At 52.5% G+C, this 22,839-nt stretch overlaps 1 protein-coding gene across 2 annotated transcripts; it reads left to right on the top strand.

Moving 5' to 3' along the window:
• The first annotated feature begins 221 nt into the window (after positions 1–221).
• On the top strand, positions 222–21,220 carry ISM2 (isthmin 2). 2 transcript variants are annotated; one of them, XM_063399075.1, is made up of 6 exons: positions 222–992; positions 14,735–14,971; positions 15,464–15,839; positions 16,627–16,767; positions 17,283–17,354; positions 17,822–21,220. In XM_063399075.1, the coding sequence occupies exons 1-6, from the start codon at positions 852–854 to the stop codon at positions 18,337–18,339; spliced, it is 1,485 nt and encodes a 494-aa protein (XP_063255145.1). In that variant the 5' UTR covers positions 222–851; the 3' UTR covers positions 18,340–21,220. The 2 variants fall into 2 exon arrangements, with proteins under 2 accessions (XP_063255145.1, XP_063255144.1); XM_063399074.1 differs by having other exon boundaries at positions 224–992; positions 17,277–17,354.
• The last annotated feature ends 1,619 nt before the right edge of the window (positions 21,221–22,839 follow it).

Here is a 22,839-nt window from a genome sequence, read left to right as displayed (position 1 = left end):
CCCGGCGGGAAGCGCCCGGTGCCGCGGGGCTTGCGCGGGGCCGGCGCCGCCGAGGCGCGGAACAAAGAGCCCCGGGCCGGACCGGCCCCGCCGCAGGGGCAGCGCCCCGCGGGCACCGCCGGGTGGAGGGGGCGGCGGCCGCCCCGGCCATGCAGCTGCCGGGAGGGGAGGAGCGGAGCGGGCGGTGGCGCCCCGGAGGGGGCAGCGCCCGGAGGGAGGGGGGGAGGTCTGGCAGTGCCGGCAGGCTCCGAGCGGGGCAGGGGCGCGGCGGGGCCGTGCCCGGGGCCGGCAGCCCGGGAGGGGCTGGAGCGCGCTTCACGCGAGCAGGAGGCGCTCCCCGCCGAGCGGCCTCCCGTCCGCCCTCCGGTGCCCGGCGTTGCCTGCAGAGCCGCGGCAGCACCGGGGAGTGACTCGGCGAGGGGAGGAGAAGAGGAGGAAAAGAAATCGGATTGCCGAAAGGATTAGGAAGTGGGGTGGGGAGCCGAAGCTCTCTCCCTTCCTCCCTCCCCGCACACATTTGTGAAGCTTTTCAGAGTTACCCTTCAGCATCAGTACCGGCAGGCGACCCCGGGGAGCCGCGACAGCGGAAGGTGCTCGGCAGACTGCAAGAGCGATCAGAGGCAGCGGAGTGGCCCGGGCCGGCAGACCCTACCTCGGCCCCTGCCCGCGCCCGCGGGGTACCGCACTTCCCGGCCCCGGTGGTTTATATATGTATATATATATATAAGATATATATTTTCTTTTACGTTTTTACTGCTCCTCTCGGAGGACAGGATTTGGAGCATTAAGGGCGGGCGTGCTGCCAGACCGCCTGCCCTGGACGTGCGAGGTGGGGAGAGACGAAGGGAGAGATGCCTCTGATTAGAGGGAAAGTTGTGCTCATCCTCGGATTCGTCTTCCTGACAACTTTCCTGGCTACGGTGAGAGGGCTACCCGTGAGGGGGAAACAGCGCGGCAATACCCCGAAGGAGAGGAGCTCCAAGCTGGCGGAGGTAGGGCGATCTCTGGGGAAACACGGGGAGCCGGGATGGTGCTAGGGAGGGCTCTTCCTCAGCCTCTGCACCCCTTTCGTGCCCGGGAAAGCTGAAGGCGCCAGCCGGCCACCTGGGCGGTCGCTGGGGCTCCCTCGGAGGTAGTTGTGCATCTCGGACGGGAGCAGCATCCAACACGTGTCCCGCGGCCCGGCCGCCCAGAGCTCCGGGTAGAGAGGCAGCAGCGGGGAGAAGCAGGGGCCCCCCGCTCTTATCGGCTGTTTCCTCACTCGCTGAGGGGCAGAGCCCTTTCCTGGCCTGCGGAATTCTCGGGAAGCCTCAGGTCTTCGCACTGCTCGGACGCTGAAGGAAAGGGGATGCTTTAGGCTTTCTGAGTTCGGGGCCGAGTGCCGTGACCCACTGCCCGGGAAGCTCCGTTCCCTCCGGCGGCCAGCATCCCCGGTGGCAGAGAGGGGTCCGGCTGCGGCCAAATTAGCAGTTGGTGCCCTGCCAGGAATGCAGGATCTCCTCTACCAGAAACCTAAGACACGATAGATTTTAGCCACCGTCTCTCCTCCGCTCGCTGCCGAAACCCCGTGCGGCAGGTTCCGGAGCGGCCGTGCTCCCCGCTCACCCCGGCAGCCCCGGGGCGGCCCGGGGAGCCCTCGGCCGGGGGGGGGCACGTCCCGGGGCTCCCGCTCCTCGGAGCGCCGGGTCCTCGCCCGCGCTGGCTGCGAGCGCCGACTGCGGAAGGGGAAACTTCAGCGGGCAATGAGGGACTGGTCAAACTGGGAACCAACTGGTGGGACCTGATGGGGATGACAGGAATGGAATGGGAAGGGAGCTACCGAGAGAGCGGGTAGTGAGGAAGACTATTGGATGGTTAAAACAAGCTGTTTTCCATCTTGAAATTGTTCTCTGGAGGAAAAGTAATTTAGGCAGTAGAGCTGTGTCTTAAAAGTACTCTTTCAAAGAATGCTGCTGCTAAAAGTAGGTGAAAGGAATGATTCAGAAAAGTGATGATAGGAGGAGTTTGAGCGGGACAGGGTAAGAGCAGCTCAGTCCTCGCTGGCGGTACGCAGCAGAATGGAAAGCAGCAGATTTGATTTCCAGTGTCAGTCAGACTGGGGGAAGGGGTGCAAAGTGATGGAATATACTGTATTGTAAGTTAATGCCAAAACAGGGGCTGATCTGTGGAGGAGTCGTGCTGGCAGCTCCTGTCGGATGCACTAAACTCCATTCCAGCATGGAGTCTAGGACACAACTGTGAGGAGGGAATCTGCCACATGGAATGCTTGGCCAAGGGGCAAGAGGAGGCACAGGCTGCATCCAGCCAAGTGCCACTAGTCAAGCCTGGTGATAGTTTTGAGTGGAGTGTGGGCTGATGCAAAGAGAATTGCTGTAGTGCTGGTAATACCATGTTAGTGCTGTACTTTGCTAGTGAAACTTCAACCATAGACGCAGATGCTGCTTCAATTGGCAGACAAATGTCAGGCAGTGACCTCAGGCTCCAGCTGCCGCAGGAGCAGGGATTTACACTTGAAATCCAGGAAGCTATTGCAGCCCTGTGGCTGGGACCAAGGATAGGGACAAGCTGCCTGTTAGGAAATTGTGCATGTCCTCACCACGGGACCCTGCAGCGCAGTCTCAGGCTCCTCTCTATCTGACATCTAAAATACCTGGGAGAGCATGTGGGCTGCTGTCAGTCGCGGGCTGTGAGTGGCTGTGAATGGGGCGCGTTGTGCGGCAAGCCAAAGATCACACTCGGCACTTACACAGCGCGGCCTCTGTCCCCGGGACCTTTGCTTCTTGCAGAAATACAAACATGCAGCGAGGATATAGCCAAGGTTTGAGGGTGGAGGCTAGGAGCTAGGAGGAAGCTGAAGAATGGATTCCTCTGGCAGTGTGTTGGTGCAGCCTGCATCCCTCAGAGTACCGGGGGCACAGTTCTCGTGGCAGGGAGGAAGCAGTAGGTGTTGGCATGTCTCCATGCGTTTTGGGATGAAATCCTCTGTTTCTGGTGCATGCAGGGGCCAATTGAGAGTAGTCATGCCCAGCTGTTTGAACTAAAGCAGAGAGCACAAGCGCAGCAGCATGGTGGTTAAAAAAATCCAGAGTGATTTTGGGTCATACACACAGATGGTTCCTGTTGCAGCACTGATACGTCCTGTCTCTATGGCAGCAGGGCAGCCACAGCTGGAGTATTGGTTACACTATGGGTAATGCCCTACAGATGTGGGTAGAATGGAGGGGGCTGTGAGGAGAAAAATAGAAATGACAGAGCAGAGCAGATCGACAATCAAAACCATTAAACAATTACATAACTTGGACTTTTTTTAATAAATTTTTTAAAGCAAACATTTTTTCCTTGGCTTAGGTTTGAATGGGAATTTTTGTAATCTGTGCTGAGCCTTAGAGTTGCACTTCTATACTAAAATAGTTTAGAAAAATTAAATAAGTTTTTCAGTTAATTTTTGGAGATAGAGAGTCCTGTTGTTATTGTAGGAAGGATGGAGGGAACACATGCTTTATTTTTGGGTGTTAGCCTTATCAGTGTGTCTAAGGTCCTGTACCTCAATCAGGATCCAGTATTTCCAGCCATTACCAAAGGAGCAAGTACATGCATTTACATTATAAATTTACATTTACATCAGCAATGACACTGGTCAGCAAAGCTTTGCCTGAATTATACTGTGCTCAGCATAAACAACAGATATAGTGAGAATATTTTGCTATTTCTTCTATTTGACTAGAAGTTGAAAAGGCAGGATGAAAAAGGTGAAAGGCAGTTTTCTTTCCAAACTGTGACTTGACTCTAAGAAGAGAAGATACCTGCTAATTTTGAAGTTTTTTGGTGATGTTTGGGAAGGCAGGTGGATTCAGAAACAGCAGGTGGGTGTACAGCAGGGCTTTAGAGAAGTGCTTTTGCAGGTTGGATGCATCGGACTTTGATGTGGGCAGAAATGTGGCCACATATTTGGAAAAGCTTGTGTCTCTTGTGGAGACAAGGTACAGCTCATCACATCACTTAATGGTTTATTTATTTATGAAGTCAAGAGGTATACATGAAAAATATGTCTTGATAAACTCATTGGATTTCAAAATATTGACTCGGAACATTGTTAGTAGATGTTTGGATTCTTTCCAGCTGATACCAATCAGTTACAGTGCTCTTCTGGTAAACAGAAAACACCCACAGTACTAACGTGCTACAAATGTAAACGTTAGGAGTGATTAAATCTGTGTGAACTGACACAAGCGTTTCAATAGTTGTGCATAGGAATAACTGTGCCGGCGGGAATGGTGATGGGAGTGTTGCAGCATCCCGGTGCTGATGGGGTGAGGCAGAGCAAGCCAGCAGTGTTTTATGGAGGGTCCGGGCCACCCAGTCCAGCTCTGGTGGGCTTGGTGGCTGCTCTTTTGCAGGAGAGAACCAAGAGCAACGCCAGCAAACTCCCCAAAGCACCCAGGGTGTTACTGCAGCGCTGGGACAGGGGGCAGATCCAGGCTGGGACTTGCTGTTGGATTTCCCCTGGTCTGAGGCGGTGAGCAAAGCAAATCTGGCATCTGCGATAAGAGATAATGGAAGGCAACAAAAGAATAATCAAGCATAGCATAGAGGCTGAGTTGGCTGCAAATCAGTGGGTTTGTGCAGCACCTGATATGACTGGCTCCTGGCCCCTGAGAAATAAGGAAACAAGTAACAACACTACACATTATTTACTGGTTAAACCAGGCCGTGAGAAAAGCGATGGGAAACTGCTTGTAAAGCTGAAGGTCTACACCTGGTTAAAAATCATCTAAGAATTAAACGTATGGCAGTGATGTGATGCCTGGCAGGAGATACCAGTGGGGAGTGAAGGAGCTCCAAGGTGACATGGTGTGGCTGTACTGGATTTAAAAAATGTTAAAGGGAAAGAAATACCAACTGGGCTTGAGTGGAGTTTGTCAGGAGGCTGTGAGTGGGGATAGCCCTGTCCTTTGGGAGCCCTAATGTAGGTGGGTTTGGAGACACCACTGGGGTGATGGGCTGCACAGGCACAGAGGTCTGCGGGAGCCTGCCCTATGCCTCTCCCCCAGCTCTGCTCCGTCTTTCTTCCTCTAGGGCTCTGGCCAAGAAGAGCATCTCAGTTTCCGCAGAGCCTCTCGCCCTGCTGGATCTGCAGCTTGTGTCCCCCCCGCTCCCCGCGGGGAGCTCCTGGCCGGGCTGCCGCTCCTCGGGAGAGCCCGGCTGCGGTGCTGGCTGCCTGCACAGCCCGATCCCCGCCGCCACTGCGGGCTGTGTCAGTAGCAGAGTCATTTTGCCTGAGGATGTGCTTTTTACCTTTTCATTTCTTCAGCAATTAAGCGTTCTTGTCCCTGGCTTTGTCCTTGGCGGAGGTCGGATTTGTGGGTACAAAACGTTCACTGAAGCATCCTTCCGCTCTGAAAGGGGCTCTTTGTGTGCAGGGAGGTACTTCGCCCTTTGTAGCAAATTCCCTTTTGAGAAGTGCCAAATTATCTTAGTCAACACAGTTGAAAACCCTCCCGCCCTGGGGCTGAGACAGCAGCAGAAACAAAGGAGAGCCGGGTGTAGGGAAGCTGCCCAACAAGGGGGCTTCTTCCATTTTCACTGCACAAATAGGTCTGCTGCGTTCCCATTGTTACAATCAAAGGGGTTCCTGTAAAAGGCACATGTAAGGGGAAGAGATTAGGCATAAATCGCCCCACAGGGTATTGCCCTGCACTCTCTCTGGGTTCCCAAAATTTTCCAACTCGTGTAGACCCTTTCCTCAAAGACAGTCAAGCTGGGAGACTCATCCTGCCTCCAGCCATGGCCCTCCCCAGTGGGGTGATAGAGAGAGCATGCTAGGGAGTAATTCCTGCTTTCCTCTTGTCAGTGTCTTAGGGGTAGGGAGTGCAAACTGGTCCACAGTAGTAGTAAGTACTCGTCCTCTCAGGATAATCCTCAAAACAAGAAGCCTGATACTTCCCTTAGGGAAGCCTGAGGACAGTCTGAGCTGCAGACAGGCCAGCAAGGTGCACTTATGCTGTCCAGCTCCTTCAAAGCAAATGTTATCAGCCAGAGGCTCAGGTTTTGTATAATATACTGGAGCAAGGAAGAGATTGCAGCATATTTCAGAGTTAAATCCTATTTGTTTCAGGCAGAAGCTTGCAAAAGTGCAGTGTAAGGACTATTTTTGTTTGTTTGTTTGTTTGGCTAGAATGTTTTTGCAAGGAACCTTCTATTGGGCAGCCTGATGCTTTTATGTGGCCAGCTGTAAAATTCAGCCTGCATCGTGTTGCTTCCAAGCAGTTCAGTTTCTCCATGTTCCTTCTCCATGTGTAGGCACTCCAGGGGCTTGTCTGAGAAGCTGCTGGAGATGTACTTTCATCTCAGTACTTATGAAATAAACATACCAAAATAGGGTGACCTACGTGCCTCTGAGTCCTAGGTGGCCCTTGGCATGAAGGGCACTAATGCCCCTTGAGGTTCAGGTTGGTTTAGTCTCCAGGGCAAGGATACAACTTCAAACAGAACAAAATGCAGTAAATTGCTGCCTTCTGCTGTCCCCTGGCACCACAAGACATGCACAGTGTAGAGACCTGGCTGCAGACAGCCAGGAAACATCCATGCATGCAGGGAAGAGGTGGCAAGGCATGGCTTTATCTTGGATTAGGAACTGGTGGTTGGCCTGATCTTTCAGGCTCTTTTCTAGCACTCAGGACTTGGGCTGCAAGGCCGGTGTGGGAACATGTCCCAGACCAAGAGAGCCACTACCACGCAAGGCTCAGTAGGAGGCTGGCACATGGCATGGGTACAGTGCCTGCCTTCCACCCCAGCCTTGGCAGCCCTACCCCAGGGTGAGCAAGGCAGCTTGGGCTCTTTCCCAGCAGCTGAGCCCCAGGTACCTGCTGCTGAGGAGGCAGTGTTTGCTGGATGGCCTGGAGGGACTCTGGGAGGTGCCTCATGTACAAAATCGACTTTTCTTTGCCTCCCTGAAGAAGGGGATGTCTTCTCTTCCTTAATACTTTGGCACTCCCTTCTGCTGTCTCCCTGCCCTCCCCTTCACCTGCAGCCATTCCCACAGCAGCCAGAATTACAGGGAATTCCAGCTGCGCTGTGCTGTACCATGAGCATCTCCTTTGAGACAAGGTGTTGTACAGATGTCCTCATATGTGCAGTTCCCAACACCTCCCCCTCTGGAGACTGTGTGGTTTTATGACATGCTAAGGCTGCCGCCTCCTTAAAATCAAAGCTGCCTGGGGAGGGCAGCTGAGCTTGACCCCAGGCTGGGGAGCTGCAGCCAAGCACCTGGGGCAGGGGCTGCTGGCTCAGAGTCATCCCAGCTTTGCCCCTTCAGGAGGACGAGATGCAGCATTCCTGCCTGGATCCCTTCCTGTGCAGGGCGTGGAGATACTCCAAGTCTGGCTCAGGTGCCCATTTTGTCTGTTGTTGAAGGGATCCCTGACGGATTTGCATTTGTTTGGTTGGCTGCATTCCTTGCCCCACTGCTTGCATGGAGGGGCAGTCTGTGCACCCTTTGTTGGGCAAGGGGAGCAGGTGCCCCCTGCACTCCATCCTGCCTGTGATTCCCTCCCCCACCTCCTCTAGCCGGCAGGGGGAGGCTGATGTTCATCTGGTCCTGTCTGTTTCTACACCTGCTTTTCGATTTTTGGGGTTTTCTTCCTTTTGCAGTTTTGCCTGGGCTATGGCAGGCAAGGAAGCAGCAGCTGGAGCAGTGCTGGGAGAGTTACAGTGTGCAGACTAACAAATGCAGATCATTAGCTGGAACAAGTTAATGGTTGCTGAAGCACATGGAGTTTAGAGCTGTAACAAGTTAGCAGCGACTCCCTCTGATGCATTGGGAGCTTATGTGTATTACTGCTCAGCTAGGTTAACAGAAACCATGTGCCCTAGCAGGAGCATTTGCCAGAGAGCACCAGAGGATGTGGGGGTGTCTGCAGGTCTCTCTGGGGGACCTCTCCATGCAGTCTCTGGGGGGCCTTGCTCCCATACCCATGACTTAGCACAAGTCTCAGGGTCTTCAAGTGATGGGTGCCTTGCCAGCAGCTGGTGTCCTTGCAGCAGGCACCACCCGTCAAGAATTGGCCCTTGGGGCCCGTGTGCTTGGGCAGAGTCTCTGGTGCGAGGACAGCCCCATCTGCTGTGCCAGGACGTACCAGCAGTGCCCAGGATATGCTCCAGCTTCTCCACTGCAGGGCTTGTGTGGTTCATCTGTGTAGAAAGCAGACCAGTTTCCCCTTTGCAGGAAACTGGTGGGCAGGTGGGGAGAAGGAACGGAGCTGTGGTGAACCTTCCTGAGAGTCTTCTCCAAGGACCATGTGGGAGAAGTGCATGTGTGCCTGGCCTTGCCGCAGGCTACCTGAGGAGCATGCCATTTTCTTTGTCTGTAAAATGGGAGTTTTGAAAAGAAATTGTCACAGTGCTAAAGAAGAAGATGTTTATGGTAGAGAAACATCTGCCGGTGAAACAAGCATGATCTGCATGAGGAGGGCAGCAGCTTGGCATGGTGAGGTGAAAGGCCATGAGGCTGCAGCTTTTCCTCCTTGTGTCACAAGTGATGAGGGGAGCAAGGATGCCATTGGCACACCCACAGGAGAGCTGACTGCGGTGTGAGGAGCTGGGCTGTGCCAGCAGGATGCATGTGAGGAGCATTCTCTGCAGCCTGGATAACCCCCTCATTTTTGGTCTTGCACAAAGTCAGCTATGCTGTGTCCTTGCTCATCGTGGTGCTGTGTGCTGCTGCTCCTCTGTGCTGTGGTGTCTTCTGCTCCAGGGCTGTCTCTGCCTCAGGGGCAACTGAGTCACCGACCTTGGAAAGAGTTGTGAGATTACAGTTGTTGCAACTGTGAGACATGAAAATAAATGTGAAACATGAGGAAGCCTTTGATGCTGCCTCCTGCAGCTCCCTACCCAAAAGAGTTGGAATGAAGCTAGTTAGAAAAGAAAGTGATACCATATGATCTAAAGTATTTTGATAACTGCATGAAAATTATAATCACGAGGGTGTAATAATTATCTGCACAGCCCACAGTTTGCTGCTGGCTCCTGCTGGTCTGTCAGAAACAGGATCTGCCCACGTAAGCATGATAACCAAGTGCCTCGTCTGTTCCATGAGCACTTGTAGAACTCTCCTAAAACCTAAAGGGAGCCTTTATTAAAAGAAAAGAACAAACCAACAAAAAAACCCAAACAAACCAATAACCCCCCCTCCCCAGCACCCATGTAAGTTAATCCTGAGGTGGACTGGATAGCACAGCATTTGGGAAGTCTCAGTTCTGCTCTTCACCTGTGCCACAGCCCCTTTGTGGGCAGGAGTGTAACCCAGGACACAAGAAGAGGGAGGCAACTAGAGGTGTTAACATCTTTAAATTACCTCTGGCAGATCTTCCAGAGCTCACATGTCAAAATCCTGAGTGATAGCTCCTGCTAAGCCACCTGCCTGTAAGTCTAAATGTGTTGGATGTGATGGCTGGGGTTGTGGCTCAGAAGGTCTTACAGACAGAACAGCACTGAGCAGCATGTTTGCTTCCCCTGTTATCTCGTAGGTACCCACACAGCTCTTGGCACCTCTAGAAGATGCTGTGCTGTGTCATGGCTCTGGGAGATCCCTTAAGTGGGTGATGAGCTGATGGGTGGCAGAGGTCACTTGCCTAATGTGTGTTCCATGGATTTTCCGTCTGGCTGAAAGACTGCCAGTAGACAGGTTATGTGCTGGTGGATGGGTTATGAGCCAGGAGGATCAAACTGCTGCCCCCAGGAGGCTGTGGTGGTTTCAGCTGGCTGGAATAAAGTCCTTTCTTTGAGCAGTGCCTCATAGAGGAGAAAGCATTTGCTATGGGAGGGAGGCATCATGGCACACTGCATTTGTTCCTGGTGATGACTCTACTGTTCACTCTTACTTTATTTTAAAGAGACAACAGTGTTACCCTTTAGCCCTAGAAAAACCTCCCTTTCTCTCCATCCCACCAGCAAAAATTGTCATGAGCCTTTCTGCAAAATGCAACCCCAGAGCTAACCCCAGACATGCTGGGCTTCCTTCTAATGCATCCAACCAGCCTTCTCTACTTCCATAGATTTATAGTATGGTTTTATATTAAACCCTGTTTTCAAGCTGTTCCTGCCCAGTTTCAGTCCAAAGATAATTTTTTAATACTTTCTCCAGATCCTTGCAGCTCATTTATGTAAATTATGTAATAATAATAAAAAAAAAGTTTTGTGTTTAAAAAAAATGTACTAATGTACTTGACTAATTCGTAAGTGAGCAAGTTTGCAACAGACAAATTTTAAAATAATGTTGGAGAGAGCTTGGGGAAAAGAGAAGGAAGGTCTATTCAGGAAAAGATCAATAGTTCTTCTGGTGGTTTCTTGTTTCAATACAGCATGGTAAAACTGTTCAAAGGAAACCTAACACAAGCAGTAATGATTAAGCAACAAAAGCCCCCATTCCTTATAATTATAGCTCAGTGTGATACCAGCCTTTAGCAAATACGTCATTTTCTTCACTGCAGTGTTAACAAGCCCAAAGCACAGCCTGAATGTTGCCTCTGATCCCACTGCCGTGTGCACAGGTTTCTTTGGTTCAAGTTGAATGAGTTTATGTGCTCGATAATTGGCTTGGGATAGGTGTGGGTAGAAGCTGCATCCTCTGAGCCTGCCCTGTGCTGGTGACTTGCTTGCTCCGCTGGCTGCTGATGCACAAGCTCTGGCAGTGCTTCACTGCCAGGGGAATTCTCTCAAGTGTTCCTGGATTGGTTTAAGCCCACGATGAGGGGCAGCACTGCTCAGCAGTGTATGTAGTTACAAAGAGCACTGCTGTTCGGTGCTCTGGCAGCTTGCAACACCTACAGAGGTGCTGAGGAACGTGCTGGAGGGACAAGTACCTGTGGCTGCGTAAATGGCAGTGTGGTGGTGTCCCTGGTTGCCAAAGTGCAGTTCAGCACAGGAACTAGTCTGATGATTTTTTCAGGTTTTAAACTGCTGTAGGATCTGCAAATGTCATGTCTCTAATGGTAAGAGCTGCAGGACATGACCATTGGTCATTTGCTTCCTTAACCCAGATTTAGCTCAAAGCCTTACAGATATTTCTAGCAAAATCACAAATTTTAAGAGCAGAAAAAATTACTAGAGTCTGAATTTCTTCCCTAGTGCAGTTGCAGTACTCATCTCTTGAGCCCTGTGATGTGGGTTTTGACAGTCTCCACAAGAGGAATTATCACTTTTCTTATTAATTGTTCCTGTGGTTAATTACCTATGGCGTTAAAAGCACAATTCTTATTTCTCAGTTAAATTTGTTTGGCTTTGACTTGGGCACATTGCTTCCTATTATGTGTTTCTGTTCTGGGTTATAGAGTCTCTGGTGCCTGATGGATTACTGCCTTAAAGAACTGGAAAACTGAGTCACTGCTTTCCTTTTTCAGCATGACAAACAAATTTAATTGTACAAGTCTTTCACTGGAAAAGTCTTTTCATTCCTTGAAATGTTTTTGTGGCTGCTCTCTTCATCATCTCCAGATTTTTGAGCGATTCTAATAGAGGTGTATGGACTAGAAATGGAAAATTTCAGCCTTCAGTCTCTAGAGCAGTGATGTGTGACCTCTTCCACACACCTTGTTGCCTGTGTTATGTACAAAGTAGGCATGACAGGGGTGAATTGCTAATGAGTTCCTTCCCCTTCCAAATATCTCTTCTAGGCTTGTGCCTCAAGGTGTTTCAGTGTCAGTCCTACATGTGGGACAGCCTGGACTATGTGGGAAGGGCTCCTGGGCTGGTAGGTAGGGAGGTGTGTTCCTGCTTATAGCCTTCAGTCAAAACATGATCTTCACAAATGGAAAGTCTGTGCTCTTTCCTGAGTGCTGCCCCAGAGTTTCTCTCAGGTTCCTGCCCTGGGAACCCTTATTCCCAGACAGGTAGGATATGCCAAGTGTAAGCAGGAGCAGCTGTGGCCATTCCTTGTTCAGCTTTTTCCTTTGCTTGGTGCTGGCTGGTCACAGGAGAAGGCTGGAACTCGGCTGCAAGACATTGATGGCTTCCTAGCACTGCACTCTGCTTCCGTGGTGGTGGAAGGAGAAGGGAGCTGCTGATGACCAGCTCTCCAGTGGTTCTCCTGTGCTCTATAGAGAGCAGGGGAATAGAGTGTTTCCTCTGGACAAGCAAAGTCTTCTCTTCCCTTATTCCGCTGCAGTGGCTTAGCTCCCGGCTTGATGGCTTTATCCAGCTGCTCCTGGGACAGTGCAGAGGAGAGGGTGGGTGTCATGCAGCAGCAGTGCAAACCTCAAGGGCAGCTGCTTGTGTGGCTGTCAGGAGACCCTCCGTGACTTGGAGAAGACATATCTGATGCCATGGATGCTCTGACCTGAAGGGAGCACTGGGCCTTCTAAGAGCTTGTTAAATCCATGGATTGATTGTCTGGGGTAGGGACATCTGATGCAGGGACAGATTTTAACCCAGCACAGCTTCAGAGCAATGCAACAGGAGGCAAGAGTTGGGTGGTACATTGTAGTGACCATTGCTGAAGGGCTCTTGGCCATCCAGGGTAGCCACCCTTGTTGTGCTTATGCCTCCAGAGTATCTGGGAGATGAGGGAGTTCTGTTTGCCCTGCAACACTATTGCAGCCAGTTCCCCTGGAGCAGTTTTACATTTTCCCTGTGGGAACAGTACTCTGAATTTCTTGAGCTTGTTTGGGCGTAAAATCTGAATTAGGCACTGAGTGTAAATTTGGAGACTTTGAGTCTGTTCCTGGCTTGCTTGCTCTGGTGTCCTTGGGTGAGCTCAGATCTGGTTGCTAGAGGAGACCTCACTTTCCATGTGTATTAAATTTAGGTTGTGTGTGAAACGAGCTTCCCCAGCCCAGTAAGCCCTTTGCAAATCAGGCAGGAGTGCCAGCTTTGCAGGGCTGTTGTCAGTCTCTTGTGCAGGGGTTGTGTTGGGCATGTGCAGCTGGCAGCAAACCCAGCACCAGCAGGGAATGTCCTGCAGCCAGCACTGGGACAAGGCTAAGTTTGCCTGCTCAGCCCCCCTTGCAGTTTTTGTTCCATCTGGGCTCCTTGATCCTTGTCAAGGACTCCTGGGACATGACAGGAGACCTAGCAAGGGGCTAAGGCACTGGGAAATAGGCTGAGACAGAGCCAGGCATCGTTCCTATGCATTCTTCCCGAAACCATCGTGGTTTGCATGGGGACAGAGGGAGCTAGGAGGGGAAGGTGTATGCAGGGGGGTCTTTCTGCTCAGGTTTGCTACCAGCAGTGCCACAGGAGTCCTCCAGGCCAGGGAGAGGGGCAGGCCCCAGATGCTCTCTCTGGGCAGCACAGGTTCTGTCCTCTCTGCAGCCATCTCTCCTCTGGGCCCATCTGGTGAAGTCTGTCAGGCCTTCCCTGCCGTCAGCCTGCTCTGGGCCGCAGCCAAGGGACCAGCAGCGTCCCTGCTGCTCTTTTCCCTCCCCCTGGGATGGAGGGATCGTGGGCTTTGATGTACAGGGACAGGGCTGGGGACGGGCTGTGTGCGCTCATGAGAGTCTGGCTAGGCTCCAGCTGCCTTTGAAGTGCTCCAGTGATCAGGATGAAAGGGAGGGGAGTCCTTCCCCGAACCATCTGGCTCTAATTGCAGGTAGAAATGCCTCTCCGCGTCCCCCCCGCCCGGCGCCGTGGGGAGGGGGCACTCCATGCTCTTCGTTAATCCCACGGCTCTCGACTGGGCTGACGCGAAGGGTGAGAGCTTGGGAACAAAAGGGGGTTTCAGCTGGGCAGCCAGAAATAGGCAGACCCTGGCGGAGATGCTGGGAGTTCGGGCACCTCTGCTCTCAGCCTGGAGCTGCGGGGCCCTGCGGGCCTTCCCAAGGACGGCCGTGCCTCCGGGGGCTTTGCCAGTTGTTCCCGGCTCGGGTTTCTCGGGCACACTGGAGCCTGCTGGCCCCTGCAGCCGCGCTCTCCGTGCCAGCAGCGTGGGGACTCGGGCGAGCACAGCCTTGGCCGGCCACTCCCTGGCCCCCGTGGCTGCTGCTGCCTCGGGCAGGGCTCCCTGTCGGCTACCCCTGCTCCTCCTGGGACTGGAGGGTGAGCCATGCGCCCCTGGAGTGGCAGCAGCACTTAGAGCCATGGGCAGCACTCACTGACTTGTTTGGCTGGGCATCTTCCCTTTCCCAAAGAGCTAAAGGTAGCTGGGTTATGTCTGCCAGCAGTTTCTTTCTGTCTTAGTGGTAGCTTTTGGGCACCACCAGAAATTTCAATTAAACCTGTGTTGCTTGAAGTCATCTGCCCTAATACCAATACCACAGGACAATTTATTTGGGTGTGGTTTTCCCCTTTGGCATAAAGCCCTGGTTTTAAACTTTTTATGTAAATACATAAAATTATTAAACATGACCTGTGGTAACTCTGTGACCAGAAGCAACCATTGCTGTTAACCCATTTCCAGGGACTGAGAAATAGCTAAAAAGGGAACGTGAGTAGTGGAAAGCCTGGTGAGATGGGCAGTGGGACAGCAGAGGGGTGCAGAGAGGGTGGTCATGGGGTTGGGAAGTACCAGTCTGAATAGACCTGTAGGTTCAAGTGCAGCAGAACTGAGCACTGGCACAGCACAGGGCACTTGGTATTAACTTGATTGATTAACATGTTAATTGCTATCCTGATGCTGCAATAAGATGGGCTGGAGGAACTGTTTGGGGCAGGAGACCAGCCCCATCTTTGCTGGGCAGTGCTTTGCTCCGTGCCCTGTGCCACTGCCCTCAAGAGCTGTTCTCTGTGACTCTTCCCTCTCCAGGTGTCAGCATCATCCCAGCCCCGTTCGGCAGGGGACGAGGAGCTGCCCGCCTCGGGCAGGGCGCGGGGGCTGCGGCGGCACAGGCGCAGAGGGCTGCCTCAGCAGGCTGCCAGGAGCCCAGCGCTGCCCCAGCCCAGTGCTGCTGGCCACGAGGAGAGCCTGCCCTTCATGTTGGACCTGCAGAACTTGCCGGGGCTGGCCAATGTGGACCTGAGTGCCCAGAACCCCAACATCCAGGTGGGGAGTGGTCTGGGAAGGCTGCGGGGGGATGTGGGTGAGCACTGTGGTGAAAGTGGTGCTCTCCAGCCTCATTTGGATCCTTAAGAGAAAAAATCTCCTGAGCAGGGTCTGTGTGGCCGCTGTCATCTCTCTTCTTGGTGACTATCAGCATAGATAGCTGGCATGGAGAAGCTCCTCGACTGAGGAATTTGCTCACAGCCTTTCCCCTGCCCCCCCAGCCCTTCTTCACAGAGCAACCTTCCCAATGTGGGTGACTTCTCAATTTCTAAGGGTGGCATTCGCCCCTGTGGGTGACCACCAATCACCCTGTGCTTCCCACTCTGTCCCTGCTCAGTCCCTCTGGATGAGGAGAGATTGTTTGCACTCCTCCTACGGTCCTGCAGCCCTGAGTGTCTCTGGCCTCTTGGGCTGGGAACCAGGGCACACTCTGGTGGGTCTGTCCACGGGCTGTGCCCCAGCTCACTGCCTTGCCTCGTATCTGCCCACCAGGTGACCATTGAAGTGGTGGATGATCCTCAGGCTGAGATGGAGATGGACCTGTTGAAGGAGACAAGCAATGACTGGTCTCTGACATCCTCTGAGTGGTTGTCTCACAAGGACCTATTCTGGCCCCTCTTCTGGGAATACACTGACCCTGCTGAGGGGGAGGAAGAGGAGGAAGATGAAGAGGAGGAGGAAGAGGAGGAAGAGGACGACAACCTGGATGTAGGGGACAGGGAGGAAGAAGAAGAGGATGATGATGAAGAGGAAGATTACACAGCAGAGTATGAGGAGGAGGAGTCCGTGCTTAGTGGAGTAGGTGGTAACTGGGACCAGCAATGGCCCGGGCAGAAGAACTGGATCTTTAAGGAAAAATATAATTACGGTGAGTTCTCTTGGCATGTGCAGCTGCCCTGCAGACCAGCAATGCCCTGCCCTGTCCTGCCTGGCCCGCAGCCCTGCACCAGGAATCACAGCACACTGGTGCTCAGCTCCTACTTACAAAATAAGCAAGCTTGCCAAGGAGCAAGGCCAGCACAGTCAGCCGGGGCTGCCAGCAGTCAGACATGCCAGTGTCCTGGTGGGAATTGTCCTTGCAAGTAATCTCACTGGAGCATGGGCTCCAGCGAAGGCGTGCTCAGATGAGACATGCAATGTAAATGTTTAAGGACAAGTGCTGCTGCCATTGACTCAGGTCCCTGTGACATCAGTGCCAGAAGCCTTTTCCACAGACCTGGGCGCCCCCCAAGGGAGGAGGTGCATAGAGCTAGATGGCAAATTCTAGTGGGCAGATGGGCCAGGGCTCCCTCCTGCATCTTCCTGGCCATGACCCCAAAACCAGCCAACCTTTGCTAATACTTGATGTTCAGCATCATGGTGCGTGTACTAGGCCATGTGGGGGTGGGCAGCAGTACCTGTTTGGGTTGGTATGGCTGGGAGCCAAGCCATGAGAATGAGAGCCTTTGCTCAGGGCTGTTTCTGCGGGGTTGGCAGTGAGGATGGGGTTGGCTCTTGGAATTGTGTGGCTGGGCACCTCCGTGTGCCCCAGGCAGCACTGTCCCTGTTCAGGGATGGAGGCAGAGCTGAGGGCGGTCCCAGGTGGCTGTTGTCTCCCCTCTTGCTAAAGCTTTGCTGGGGTTCATCACTCTCTGCCTCTTCCCTGCCGTGCACAGACTATGAAGATGAGGAGGAGTGGAGCCCATGGTCCCCTTGCAGCATCACCTGTGGCAGTGGCAACCAGAAGAGGACCCGGTCCTGTGGCTATGCCTGCACAGCAACAGAGTCGAGGACCTGCGATCTGACACACTGCCCTGGTGAGCCCCTGGCCACGTCAGTTCTTGGGCACTGTCTGCCTTGGATGTGGGCTGGTCCTGCACTGCTGCAGGCTGGGCATTGCCTGTGCTTCAAGAATTAGTTATGTTTAATGTGATCAGGGCTAATGACCATGGGGCTTTGTGTCCACCAAGAAGCTGTGATTTGGCTTCATGCCTCCCCAGGAAGTTGTGTGAGGCCCAGGGGTGGTAGAGCTGGCATCAAGTTTGGTGTGTGACTTCTTCCACCTCTCTCACACTGGGAGCTTGAAATCCTCTCCTGAGGCATATTGAGATCCAGCTCTATCCACTGGGAATATACATAACTAACAGCCTCTGTTGGGCCAGTCTTGGTGCTGGCCCTTCCTTCCAAACACAGGGCTGTGTTATGGAAGAAGTGGCAGGAGAGGGGCTGGGACATGGGTGGTGTCTGGTGCACATACAGAAGGAAAAATCCACCATTCCTCCTGGGTTCAACCAGGCTCTTTGTTTTGTTTTTTTGCTGTCTCAAGGAGCAGAAGGAGAAATGGTCTTCCCCACAGAGGAGACACCTTTCAAAAGTGACAACACCACAGAGCTGTTCAACTCAGGTCAGCCTCTGCCTCTGTTTGCACTGGGGGCGTCAGTGACAGACCTTGGGAGGGTTGTAGCTGTCTGGTGGGGAGGGCTCAGCCAATGGGTCCTGTGTTTGGTGTCCAGACCTAAGTCACCCAAACCCCTGCCATGTGCAGGCTTCAGTGGTCATGCTGGGAAACCCAGTTGTTCCCCCAGCCCTGGTACAACACAGTCCTGCTTTAGAGTTCAGTGGCTGAGGCCAGCCTGCCACATGCCCTCTCCTGTGAGGGAATGTTGCCAGCCTGGCCCCAGCACAAAACCCCTTCTCTCTGTCACTACCTTGGGGGTGCAGCCTGGCTCCAGCTCTCCCAAGAGCCTGGCTGCTCCTGCCTGGTGGTTGCAGGCATGGCTGGTGGTGCCAGCATGGCTTCAGGCAGATGGCAGCCGGGTGAGGTGGTGTGCAGAGTGTGCATGCCCTCACCCTTTTGGTACCCTTCCCCAGAGGTGGACAGCTGTGAGAAGTGGCTGAACTGCAAGAGCGACTTCCTCACCAAGTACCTGAGCAAGGTACTGACGGACCTGCCCAGCTGCCCCTGCTCCTACCCGCTGGAGGCCGTCTACAGTGCCGTCAACCTGCGGGACGAGCAGCAGGGCAAGAGCTTCCGCTGGCGGGACGCCAGCGGCCCCAAGGAGCGCCTGGACATCTACAAGCCGACGGCGCGCTTCTGCCTGCGCTCCATGCTCTCCCTCGACAGCACCACCCTGGCTGCCCAGCACTGCTGCTACGATGAGCACACCCGCCTCATCACCCGCGGCAAGGGCGCCGGCGTCCCCAACCTCATCAGCACCGAGTTCTCTCCGGAGCTGCACTACAAAGTGGACATGCTGCCCTGGATCCTTTGCAAGGGTGACTGGAGCCGCTATCACGCCGTCCGGCCCCCCAACAACGGGCAGCGGTGTGCTGACAACCCCGCCGAGGAGGAGTACCTGTCCCAGCTGCAGGAGGCCAAGGAGTACTAGCCACAGCCACCCTCAAAAGGTGCCACCACCACCACTGGCTTGCAGCCCTGCGCAGCCTGGCCAGCCCTGACCCGGCTCATGGGCTCCTCAGCGGTGCCAGGCAAAACGGGGAGGATGTGCCATCTGTCTCATCCCCTCAGAGGGGTCTCAGCCCCTCCGATTCCTGAGGGTGCTGGAGGTTATTGTGGTGCAGTCCCTGCCATGCCACCCACGGCAGTCCTGCAGTCCAGGGCTCCTGTCCTGGCATGTGAAGAGCAGCAGGGGCTGGGAGGTGTAGAGGGAACAAGGGGCTGCTCTTGTCTGCTTTTATTCTCTATGACCTTTCAACACAGCCTTAAAGCTGAGCACAGGGTGAAGTGAGCTCAGCTCCTGCTGGCTTCACACTACATCTGAGGAGCTGCCGCAGGCATGGCTGCCTGCCCTTGTCTGTACACCTGCCCTGGCACACGCTGGTTTATGTCTGAAACTGGGGTAGGTCTTCCTAGGGAGTGCAGGGCTGTTCCAGCCACGCATACAGAGCAGGGCCCCCCCATCCTTGGGTTTGTGCATGCACGGTTGGGAAGGAGCAGGGAAAAAGGCTTATCAGGGTCTGTGGGTCTGGGGGAAGGGGCTGTGGGGCAGGAGGAGACTGGCTGCCTGGGCTTCCTTGGCAAGACTGCCTAGCCACCAGGGTTTTGGCTGCCAAAGCTACACACAGGTGGACCTCAGAGGAGGTCAGCATGGGGACACACCACCTTTGTGCATTTCAGCCCCTCTGCCTTGGTGCTGGGGGGAGCAGGGTGGTAGCATCTGTGCAAGCCACAGCACTAGCCCTCTACCAGACCTTGGCCCACTGGCACTCCCCAGAGGGCCTCAGGAGCACCTGTGACACAGCCCAAAAGAAAGTCCTGTGTTTTCCACTCTCAGCCTGCCAGGAACTGAGTGCTCATGCCATTGCTGGGGAGGAGCAAAAAGCACTGAGCCAAGCTAGGCCCTGCTCCATGCTGAGTCTGCCCATGTCCCCAGCTGCTCCAGTCTGTGTCTGCCCACGTCCCCACCTGGAGGCAGCCCAGATAAACCCAGCTATGGACCCTTCAGACTCGCTTCCAGGCCAGGCCAGGCTCACAAGTGTGGCTCCAGAGGAGGAAGACGTATGTGCTAATAATGTCAATACCTAGTGTCCACAGATGAGGGATCGTGATGCTCTCTGTTGGCACTTTGATCTTGCCTGGGCTTTATTCAACTTTTCACAGGTCCATGGCAGTGTGTCCCAGCATATTTTGGAAGCTTTTCTGCAGAGAAACTAGGCTGAGCACCTTTGTCCCTGGACATTCAGTTGCTGAACTGGCAGAAAATTTATAGCTTTTATTTAACAAATTTTATGCATCAGGGGAAATAAAAGTCAAGCACACGTAAAGAAGAATGGACTAATTTCTACACTAGAGGTTTCATGCAAAGCTGCTAGCTACTCCATGTACTTCTGCAGGGCACTGTTGAACCAAAAGAAATGCTTGCAGAGGTCCTTAGTTGGCCATCCTGTGCTGTCTGTCCTTCTTAAAAGAGCTTTATCCAGCCTCAGTGAATATCCTTGGTCTGAAAGCTCTTAGGGGAATCTTTCTGGGGATATCTTTGTATCTGTTGAGTGTGTGTTGATCCATGGTTACTGATAGAATATTCCATCCTTGGTCATCCATACCTAAGACTTCATAGCTGGTAAAACAAAAATATTAATGAAATTATAACTGAATTATTCTTACTCAACTATTATCACACCCTTGTATCCCTGGACTCTGGATATGGGTTCTATCAAAATACAGGCAGACATCATCCATTTCCCAACAGACATGCAGTCTGAGATGACCAGTGTTCTGTAAATGGTGAGAAAGAAGAGAACCAAATAAGCATGGATGGAGACCTTGGAACATTTTCATGATCACTACATGTTCTCTAGCCCAGATGGTCATTCACTCGCTAGTTTCTGGCAAATAGGTAGGTCATATAGAGGTGGTCAAGAGGGGGTGACAGTGATCTGGTGGCTTGGTTCTGGGAGCCAGGGAGCCTCAGCAAGAGGAAGCAAACAAGTTGAGTGTCTGAAGCCATGGAAGCATGAGCTTGGTAACTGCAGTCATTCAGCAGAGCGTATTTCCACTCCCATACCATATGCCATCATTACCCTCATCAAACTCTCAGTGGAGTTTTTTTACCAACAGTGCAGACTTCTTTAAAGCAACCTCCTGTTGAACGTGCCTAGTGTTCAGTGTTGGACCCACGCATGGAAGCAGGACTTCTACAAACAGTCTTTCTTGAAGAAGACTTACAAATGCTCAGCCAATTTGTTTGTTGGACTGGCTGCTCTCTAAGGAAGTGCTCTTACAGTGAGAGTGTTACCCAGGATTTTTACCCTCCTCCTCTTTACACTGGCTATGTCAACCAGTCTAACCCCCAGAAAAAACTTGTAATTTCTGTAATAACTGGAGTTCCTATCCAAGGGCAAGTAAAAAAATTTCTTGCATTGATACTTTCCTGTTTCCCGACTCCCCCACAAAATCTAGTTGAGAGCCAAGTAGCTGTTCTGCTTTGCTGCCTCAGTGGTTTGAACAATACAGGCACAAACTGGAGCATGAGAAACAAGCACCGTTGTTCCTCATACAAGCACCTTACACACTGTGAGGCTTTGCAGAACACCGTGAGAAAAGTAGATGTTAGGCAAGTGTTTATTTTTATATCCCATCAAAGACTCTGTCCAGCCCACTGCTATTTAAGTGATGAATCTCTAAGCTTTCACTCCTTAAATTTATTGGTTTTTTATATATAATATATATAAAATGTCTTTTATTCCCTCAAAATTTCACAGAGAAGAGTTCTTTAATCTGATGCTGCAATAAAGCACTTTATATATGTATATGTCATGCTAATGTCATTCAGTTGTGACTGAGGCATGTGTTGCTATTTATTTTGGTTGAGAGGAATGATGCTGTGTTTAAGGATGTATGTCTTGGGTTCCCAGCCCTAGCTGGGGCCCTGATGGCTTTGCTTGCTTCGCTTAACATTTGCATTTGAAGTTGTCTGACTGCAAAAGTCACAGGTAAGAAAGGCTATCTGGAGCCCATGGGATATGAAGTTCTGAGAGGCAAGGAAGCCTCCTACGAGAAGACCCTCGGGGTCAGTGGTGAGAAGCAAATGCATTGCCTGTGCCCCAACCCTGACCTTGGGTTTTATTCCATGGTCAGCCTGGCCAGAGCTGGGTACTGGCTGATGGTCCAGCACACCACTTTAAGCAGGAGTATGAAGCGTGGAAGCAGGGGGAAAAACCCAGCATCATCCCAGCTGAAAAAATGGTTTGGCAAACCACCTCCAGAGCCAACAGATAGTTATAGCAGGGAAATTTGCAAAGCCAGGGATCACAGCTTTTTGTTTCTGTTAATTTAGTGCGTAAATCATAAACACTTCCAAGCTCTTGCTGTTTCCAGCTGTTTCCCTTCCTTCTCTCTTGCTCCTTGTGCTTTGTGCTGGCTGCACATCTGTCAAGGGCATGGGACTGCTTCATAGCTGCCTGCACCCCTGCTGGCCAGTGAGGAGCAGGTGACTCCCCTCAGTGGAGGATGCTAGGGGCTTCCTACTGGCCTTCTGCAACATCAGAAACATGGCTGCATGGAGCCCAAGCCAGGGGGAGCAGGCTGAGCTCCTCTCTGCTCAGAGAAAATCACTCCCTGGAGGAGCAGTCAGCAATTACTGCTATGTATATAACCTGCCTAATGTGCTTTAATCTCTGCAACAAGGTCCTTGCTATGTTGGATGGTGAACCCTGCTGTGAAACTCCTGGGATATAGAAATCCCACAGCCAGAGGATGGAAGCAGGAAGAATTCCTGCCCTAATTCTGCAGGTGCTGAAGACCTGGAGAAGTCACCAGAAATCATAGAGTGAGTCTGTGCCAGTCTTAAGCTGCAGTTTTGCCTGCTGCTTTGAACACAAAACATCTTGACCAGCTGTTGTTGAGTTGTCTTAGTCTGCCAGCGTGGACTGGAGCTGAGCTGGACCAGTCCCCTGGCATCCAGCACACAGTGGTGTTTGTCTGCACACAGAAGGAGCCATGCCCAGATTTTGCTGGGGCACAGGTGGGGTGAGTAAAGCCCATCTCTCAGGGATGAACATGAGATTTTGTAGGAACATGTTTACAGCAACAGAGATCCCGTTACCTGTCTGATTTTTTTCAGGGCACCAGCTCCAAGAATTTGCTTCTTAGAAAGCAACCAAAAGCCCAGCTGGGCCCAGAAGGATCTCATCTGGAAGGTGCAAACAGAATGATAATGCCAGGAGACTTTAGCTGAAGCCTGTGCAGCAGGCCTGAACTGCAATGCCTGATATTATCCTGGGAAAGAGGAAGGTGTGGTTGTGGTCTGTGGATCTTGAGTTAAAACCGTAGTTATAGAGAAGAAACAAACCTTTCAGACACCCCTGTTCTGGCCTGTGAAGGGACACACCCCACTGTGAGGCCACATTAGTCTTCTGTGCTGGTGGCA

This window comes from Prinia subflava, chromosome 5 (assembly GCF_021018805.1).
Source record: "Prinia subflava isolate CZ2003 ecotype Zambia chromosome 5, Cam_Psub_1.2, whole genome shotgun sequence".
Taxonomy (NCBI): Eukaryota; Metazoa; Chordata; class Aves; order Passeriformes; family Cisticolidae; genus Prinia; species Prinia subflava.
Note: the sequence above shows the minus strand (reverse complement) of the source record. Positions and strands in the feature narration are given on the sequence as shown.

Coding starts and splice junctions, on each gene's coding strand:
- ISM2 (XM_063399074.1), top strand. CDS start 852: ATGCCTCTGATTAGAGGGAAAGTTGTGCTCATCCTCGGATTCGTCTTC. Junction 993..14,734: donor GGAGCTCCAAGCTGGCGGAG/GTAGGGCGATCT, acceptor TTCCCTCTCCAG/GTGTCAGCATCATCCCAGCC. Junction 15,840..16,626: donor TAAGGAAAAATATAATTACG/GTGAGTTCTCTT, acceptor TGCCGTGCACAG/ACTATGAAGATGAGGAGGAG.